This window comes from Dipodomys spectabilis, unplaced genomic scaffold, assembly GCF_019054845.1.
Source record: "Dipodomys spectabilis isolate Male_0828 unplaced genomic scaffold, ASM1905484v1 ptg000137l, whole genome shotgun sequence".
In the NCBI taxonomy this organism is placed as follows: Eukaryota; Metazoa; Chordata; class Mammalia; order Rodentia; family Heteromyidae; genus Dipodomys; species Dipodomys spectabilis.
The window spans coordinates 12,268,824-12,277,526 of NW_024870814.1; the positions used below are offsets into that span (position 1 = coordinate 12,268,824).

General features: G+C 38.0%; 1 pseudogene and 1 gene segment (V, D, J or C); one reads left to right on the forward strand and one right to left on the reverse strand.

The window, feature by feature from the left end:
* LOC122116639 overlaps nt 1–8,703 on the forward strand; it is a 1,030,500-nt pseudogene that overhangs the window by 425,763 nt on the left and 596,034 nt on the right.
* LOC122116827 lies at nt 8,118–8,652 on the reverse strand. The segment is given in 2 exon segments: nt 8,118–8,440; nt 8,562–8,652. Coding segments are annotated over 2 exon segments (378 nt in total).

An 8,703-nucleotide genomic window follows, 5' to 3' on the forward strand; every position in this document is an offset into this window, starting at 1 on the left:
TATGTGCAGAAATTGTAGAGGGCAAGTATCATGTGCCATCTCACCTGACTACCAAAGGACGTAACATCCTTTGGCAGCTCAGAACAGTAGACCCACAACAGAGGCTGGATATACATCAAATTATGGTATACCCCTGGTTTGATCAAGTTGAGGAAGGCTGTCTGTATCCAGATTATCCACTGCCAGACCAGTTGGACCCAACAATTGTCACTAGAATGTGTGGTATGGGATACAACAAATTGCAGATAAAAAAATTGTTACTGCAGAGAGCCTTTGATGATGTGATGGCCACTTGATGATTAAAGGTTGCTTAATGCCAGTGAGGGTCAGTCAGGCAAAGGCTAACTCAGTGCACTTGGGTTTTCGAATACACACAAGTGTCACAAAGATTTCTGCCTTCCCTCTTGAAGGGAGAGTAAGTTAACCTTCCCTAATTCATTCTTTGCCATTACCATTTCAGTTTCTGCTGACTGTGATGGGAAAGAGTGGATAGGCAGAAGTTCCTATCAACTGTCTTAACTAAGCCAGAGCCCCAGGACACAGAAGGCCAGAGACCAGAGTGCAGAGTCCAATGCTGTATCTTCTTCAGGGTGATCCAGCTAAGAGACAGTACCAAACACTACTAAGAGCTTGATGATCAGGCAATGTTTGATGAACAAACAATAGAAGCTAGAAACACAACTGGATTTTCAGCTTCTGCACAGAATTAACAGTATGCTCTATAGTTCCATCTTGATGGAACTATTTTAACTTTCATTACAAATGAAAAATAAATCGCACACAACATTTGATAGTTATAAACTGGATAGCTCTAAACAGCTATAAATACAATAAATAAATATATAAAATATATAAATTTATATATTTATAATTTATATGTTTATATGTAATATGTTATAATTGTAACATTACATTATAATTATTATAATTTACATTTAAGTGTAAATAAATATAAATAAATAGCTTATGAAATAAAGTTATTTCATTAAATACCTAATATTTTACCTGAAGTCTCTTGATATTTGTTCTTCTATGATTGTTCTACTAGTCTTTGTAGATTGTATGTAGTATAATTATCAAATTGTCTTCTTCTGGACTCAGTCACTTTCATCATAACAACACAATTTTCTTTCTTGGTAGACTTACACTATCTGCTCTGCTGATTTCCCAGAACAGCAACACATGAGCACAGCTATCTCACTCAGAAGGAAGGTTTTAGTTCAGGGTTGTATCAGTGTGGGAGGACCAAATGTATGTTGAAAACAGTAATAAACTCCAACAGCCTCAGCTCCACCCTGCTGATAGCCAGTGTGAAATTTGTGCTTGATCCACTGTCACTGAACCTGTCTGAGACCCCAGGATATTGGTTGGAAATCCTATAGATCAAGAGTTGTAGAGACTCGCCGGCTTCTGCAAGAACCAATCCAGATAGGTGTTTACATTGCTATGTAGAAGAATGACTAGAACTGCAGGAGATGGAGGTTGGATCTCCCAAGGTGAGGGTCAGAGAAACTGAATTCTGAATCATTATAGCATCCCCACTTGACCCTAAAATAATGAGTGAAGTGAACATAGTTAATTACAAGCATCATAGGATATTTTCATAAGCATCTTTTCTTATTTAATGCAATATTTTAAAATTTTCATTTTATGCATCAAAATGTTCATAAAATACACAATGAACACACACACACACACACACACACACACACACACACACAAACACACACACAGAATATGATACTTCTAAATCATGCCTGTAAGGGATTTCTAATTTGCCAGCACCATCCCACTATCTAGTTGTAACCAGAGCACAGGTCCTTGCTGCTTCGGGAATCTTCCTCAATCTCACAGATACATATGTCATATTTCCATCCAGGAGGACAAATCTGCACATCTCACATGTAGATACAACCAACATGGAAAGCAATGGCAACAGAGCTCAGCCCCTCCCCATCCCTTTTCTCAGCTCTAGTGTATTCTTACATGGGATCCAGATCATGAGTAGCTCCAGGAGCTGAGCAGGGCACCTTATTTTGAGAGTAAGGAGTCCTGGTCAGTTCAGGAATCTTAGAGCTGACCTTTTATGTTGGACTTGCAGGGAAGCTTTTTCCTGGGGAGCAATATGCAAATGTCCTGGTGGGTGCAGTGGTGGGAGACAATCTGTCAGGTGAGAAGGAAACAGGCACCAGGAGGGTGGGCCCTCTCCTGTGAGCAAATGACATTAACTGTGATCAAGGAAAGGTCAAAAGCTATATACATATGACCAGATAAGATCAAGTTAAGCGAAATGAAGCCCAAGACAAAGACACAAGTGTTTTTTTTTTTTCTTTCTCACTATTGAAAACCAGAAGTGGCGCTGTGGCTCAAGAGGTAAAGCACTCGCCTTGAGCTGAAGAGCACAGGGACAGCGCCCAAACCCAGAGTTCAAGCCCCAAGACAGACCAAAAAATAAAAAAAGATGCAGTGCACCAACATCAGATACAGTGAAAACAGGAGTTATAGCATGGGTGAGGAAGATACAGAGAAACAAAAAAAATCACATGGTACATTATAAATATGTTAGAAACAATAGCAAGAAAGCAAAAAACCACTTGGGTCCCTATCTTGGAGTTCATTTCACTTACCATCATCTTATCTGGTCATATGTACATAGCTTTTGACCTTGTCTGCTTGTCCTTGACATATACTAGTTATGGGTTCATTCTATAACCAAATGGGTAGAGGCATCCTGGAGATTTATTTTCCCTGTAGTTTCAGCGTTAGAAGGATACACTATACACTAGAAGGATATACATTTTCAATCATCTTCCATGGCTGTCATTCTTTATCAAGACATAGCATCCTGGGGTGTTTTTCAGGAATAATCTATGGGTAAACGAGATAGTGAGATATAGTCTTCCATTAGATGGTAGTAGCCTCTGAATTCGAATTCTACCACTATGTCTGGCATTAAAAGGCCTGAAAATCCTCGGTGCCAATGCTCCCTAGGTCTCACTGGAAAGACTTCAGTGTCACTGGACTTACAGCCTTAGAGATTCAATTAGTCTTTCTTGTGTTATACTTTCTGTTTAGTCATTGTTAATGAGTTATAATAAAAGCAAAATTGTCCTAAATTTTAAAAGACAGAGGAAGAAGAAGGGAAAGGGAAAGGAAGTTAATCAATTAAAAGCTACAAGTCCAAATGCTGAAAGTTTGACAAAAACCTTCCTGAAAGCTTGTTGAAATATTAAAACCTGAGTGGCAACCAACACATAATTTAGGAATATTAGTAACAACTAATTTCTGGACTGTTAACCCCAATCAATCCATAAACGAGTACATTTTTACGGACAGCCATATTTTACCTCTGTATATGAAATCTAACCTGTTTTATTTCTACTTAATATGGAATCATTTCAGGGAATGTTTGTAAAGCCTTACTGAAATGTTCTAGGTGTTTATATCATGTGAAACATTTTCCTACTGCTATTCAGCCTTGCAACAGGTGGATACAGGAACTTATCCTAGGACCTGATGCTTTTCTTTTGTGTATGTGTCATGAGTCAATGAACTATTCAATTTCACAGAAACTAAAGTCTCAAGATCTTTTGAGCAAGTATTTATAAAGAGCTTTTTTCCTCAAAAAGATTTCTTTATTGAGATTAAGTAGCTTACATAAATTTCACAGTACTGTGGCATAGTTACACTTATCTAAAATCATAAAACATTTTACCCTTCATAATGATTATCATCATCATTTTAATCTATGAAATTTATGAGCTCTACAAACATTAATATTAAATTATTTCTTCCAGATCAGGTGATATGATAAAGAGCTTTAACAAGTAGTATCTCTTCCTGGTTATTATTGGGAGCTATTGAGCAGAAAGAAATAATGTTCAAAGAGGAAACATCTTCAAATTCTCAGTTCCAGTTGGATCTAAACTTCTCTCCATTGTGAATCTCCTAGGTTCTGGGCTACACCTGGTTGATGGTCATAGAGGAAGGGGTGCCCTCTGACCTTTCCTAAATCATAGATTTCCTAAATCCTAGATCTTAAGAGCTTATTTGAATAAAGAGGTAAACATTTTTTCTGTAATGGGATGGGTATTCTGTAGGAAAAGAAGTGTGATGCTTGACATATTATTTTGCTTCCTGATTCCAAAGAAAGCAAAAAGTCAACGTGATTTAGGAATTCTTGAATGTTCTTAGGATATACCATTTAATGGCTCAGCTCTTTTTCTTCTTTCTCAGTGATTTTTCTGGTCCCATAGGTCTGGAGTCTTGTGGATGAAAACTGAATGAATGTTGCTTCTTTTAATTTATAATTTTAATTCATTATTTGAGAAGTGTTTCCTACCTTCAATAAATCAAATTATATTCACCTGGACTTTCCAGGATTACATTTTTATATTATTTTTAACAAATTACCTACTGGCCCGGCTGTATGGTTAGCTGATCATTCAGGAGAGTGGCTTCTTATTCATAAAGATTCTCTCCAACTTTTGCATTTTCCTTTTCCTGTTACAGTATCATAATTTCATCTTCCTTTATCCTTCTCATCATCCATTTGCTTTGAATATTTATAAGGTAGATATTGTACCTCCAGTGAGAATCAACAAAAGAATACATAAAAGAAAAATAACATCCCTAATTCTGCTGTCACATTGCTGGACACAGGCTCCTGGGTATAACACTCACTCTGTGTGCTTTTATTTTAGTTGAGTTTATTTCTTTCATATTGTAATGTGAAATTGTTTTTTCTTCATCTTTATATGAAATATAACATATTACAAATAATTCTCCATTTTTTTCTTTTGGTCGGTTATGAGGCTTGAACTCTGAGCCTGGGAGCTGTCCCTCAACTCTTCAGAGCAAGGCTAGTGCTCTACCACTTGAGCCACAGCATCACTTATATTTTTCTGGTGGTTTATTGGAAATAAGAGTCTTAAGGACTTTCCTGCCTGGTCCAGCTTTGAACCATGATGCTCAACTCTTGACCTCTTGAGTAGCTAGGATTATAGACGTGAGCCAACAGGGCCTACCTTAGTAACAAGGTTCTTAAAAGCATTTTCATTGAAGGGTTGGAAATGGTAATTTATGCCTGCAATCCCAGCTAACCTGAAGGCATAGATATTTAAGATTGTGCTTCATAGCTGTCCTGGAAAGCAGTGAGACTCAACCACAAAAACAAGTTGTAGCGTGTGGTATACATTTCTGCAGCTATGCAGGAGGTGAAATTAGAAGGATTGTAATAGAAGACCAAGCCAGGTAAAATAACAACAACTCATCTGAAAAATAAACTAAAGTAAAAACTGATGGTGAAATGACTTACGTTTTAGAGCAGAATAAGCAGGAAACCCCAAGTTCAAACACCAATAGAACCAAATATATTGCTTTATATTTACTATATAATATATCATTTACTACTGAGCATATAATATATTCACTACAAATCATGTATTCAATTTCTTCTAATTCCTGTAAATTCAATATTTTTTTATTTCAGTTCTAAGACAGGGTCTTGAACTCAAGGCCTCCTGCTCACTCTTGTTTGGATTTTTCTCTCAAGGTTGGTGTTCTACCACTTGAGCGACATCTCCATGTCTGGCTTCTTGCTTATCAATCACAGAAATAAGAGTCACAGGATTTATACAAAGATGGTGGATATATATTAAAATGCAGCTTTCCGATGGCTACCATGATAAATCTCCTTTTTCTGCCCTTCACTATGTCTGTATTTGGCATTTGGGAGTGAGGAGCCAGACATAATATGGGGGTCTGCATTTTAAAATGTTAAAAATCTGGTATCAGAATGATCTGTGTCCAGCATGGGAGATGTGCCTTTGATTCTGTTAGACTGCAAAACAGGGAGACGCATGCCTAGTCCATAGTTTGGATAACTTTGCATTCAATGATTTGAAATTTCAAATTGATATGTCAACATACTGTAAATTATCCTGATGGTATTTGCATAGAATCTTTCTTGTGTATCATTACAGTTTTTATTCTCTTTATCTTACAGTTCTTTTTGAGTGTACTACAGTTAGAACTCAGGAACTTAAGATTGCTAGGCCAGTGCTCTATCTACTAAGCCACCCTCCCAACTGTTTTTGCTTTAATTCATTGTTCTGATATCATCTGGAATGTATTAAAAATGCTTGAGCTGGTCCTGGGCTGAGATCTTTCTACCTCTTTGTCCTTTATATCTGAAAGTACAAGGCATGCATCACCATGCCTGGACTTCTTATATTCTTCTTATTTGTTTTCTTGTCATCTCATGATGTGTATTTGACATGTACAATGTTAAAAGCATACACTTACATGTGTCTCACCCAAAGTTATTGGCAGTGTATTTTTCTTGAACCTAACATTAGAAAAACTCTGAAGAATATTCCAGGAACCAAGGTGAAAATCTTATCCAAAAGTTACTGTAGAGAACCCTAAGAAACAGAGACACTAAAACTATGTAGCCAACAAAACAGTTGCCCATTATGCAGCAATTTTTTTGTTTGTTTGTTTGTTTTTTGGTCGGTTGTGGGTCTTGAACTCTGGGCTTGGGGACTCTCCCTCAGCTCTTCAGCTCAAGGAAAGCACTCTACTGCTTGAGCGACAGTGCCACTTCTGCAGCAATTGTTATGAGCAAAACAATCACAGTAATCTCAGGCTCTCTGCTACTTAGCAGTCTGAAAATCTGGTCTACCTAAAATCCACATTGGGTTTTTCCTGCTCCTTCAAGTTGTGCTCATTGGATGGCTGGTCTTCAACCTTGCATGTCTTGAAAGACAGTGTGATCAGCTCTTTATTTTGGCTTAAGTTCTCTGGCTCTGAATGTCCTCCCTGTCTGTCTTCTATTTCCCCAATAAAAATTAAACTCTCCTTTTCCATCTGCAACATGCGTCTCAAGAAAGCATTTTCATCTGTGCCACTCTATTCCATGTATGTCTCTACAGACTCAGGGTAAAATGTACATCCATAGACACAATCCAGCTGCTATCCTGTGAGCTTGAGGTCAAACAATGTGCCCTGGTGGCCCCGCCCTTCCATGCCTTATGGAGTGTGGCAGCTGTTAAATTCCTTAATTCTCTGCTTCAGCATCCTCGTTTGTGTAACTGTAACAGTAGTGTTGATTACTTTGCTGTATCTTTCTCTGGGGTTTTACCTTCTTCCATCCATGGACCAATGTTTTCCTTGGCTATTTTCACTCATAGGATCCAATATCTCATAATCCTAAGTATTTTCTTCAATACCAACAAACCCCTGAAATCTTTAATCACACCACATCTCCACCTCCTCCATCTATTTTCTCCTAAATCCACAGTTAGAACATTGCCTATAAAAGAGAGATGCCCTATGTTTTTCATTTTACTTGCTCTTAATTCACCTTTTTGTATACCTTTTCCCTAATACTTAACTCGTGATATTTAGTAGTGGAATCTTCAATACCCACCATAGAAACTCTTTCAGAGTGACTTTTTTCCTCAAGTTATTCCTTATGATTATTTGGATATATTTCCAGGTAAAGTTATAATCAGTAGCACAATATTTTGTAAAATGGAAAAGTTCACCTATACATTGGATAAAAAATTTGGTAAGTCTTAAGAACATACATAAATGACATAACATATAATAACAAAACAATGTGACAATAATACTTGTTAGACAGTATACTGGAAATGAACTTTACAGCTTGGGCTGGGGGAGTAGTTGGCAGGGTAGACATTGGAGATAATGAAGGAGAGGGTGACACTATTCAAAAAGAAACCTACTCATTACCTTACTTTTGTAACTGTAATCCCTCTATGTATCACCTTTACAAAAAACGTGAAAAGAATAGGAAAATCAGAAAAATCATAGACTAATACCTAATAATACATCATATATACAAAATAACCCATAATAAACTTTATATAATTCATATTTATTATTACATAATGTACCTTATACATTCAGCCCAGTGCCAGTATCGCACATCTATAATTACACTTACTCCAAAGATTGAGACACAGAGACTCGCTGGTCCAGGATATCCTGACAAAGATTCCTGTCCTATGATTCTAGGAGAGCTCTTGCAAGAGGAAGCATGAGGAAAGCATCTGGGACAGCCCAGGCTCACACTTCTGCTTCTTGGAGGTTTATGTTATGGCTTGTATCACTGTGGGTAGGTTATCATAATACTGTTGACAGTAATAAGTGGCAATGTCTTCAGGCTGCAGGCTACTGATGGTGAGAGTGAACTCTGTCCCAGATCCACTGCCACTAAATCTGGAGGGGATCCCAGATTGTAAATTGTTTGCAAGATAGATCAGGAGCTTTGGAGCTCCCCCTGGTTTCTGCTGGTACCAGTTTAACCCATAGTAAATGTTCTGTCTGGCCCGGCAAGTGATGGTGACTCTGTCTCCAGGAGATGCAGACAAAGTGGATGGAGACTGGGTCATCTGGATGTCACATCTGGTACCTGCCATTGGAAAAGTAAGAAGTATACATAGAATCAAGCATGTTATAAGAAAGCTTCATAAACAGCCAAGCATCACTGATGACAGCTGACAGAGGAGATCCTCAGCGTAGTCCTTCCTTACCTGTAATCCAGAGCAGCAGGAGCCCCAGGAACTGAGCAGGGACCTTCATGTCCATGCTGTGCGCTGACTAGGACTGACTCCTGTCCAGGATGTGAGCAGCTTTCAAGAACTGCTCAGGGCACTGGGCTGTGCTCTGGGCACA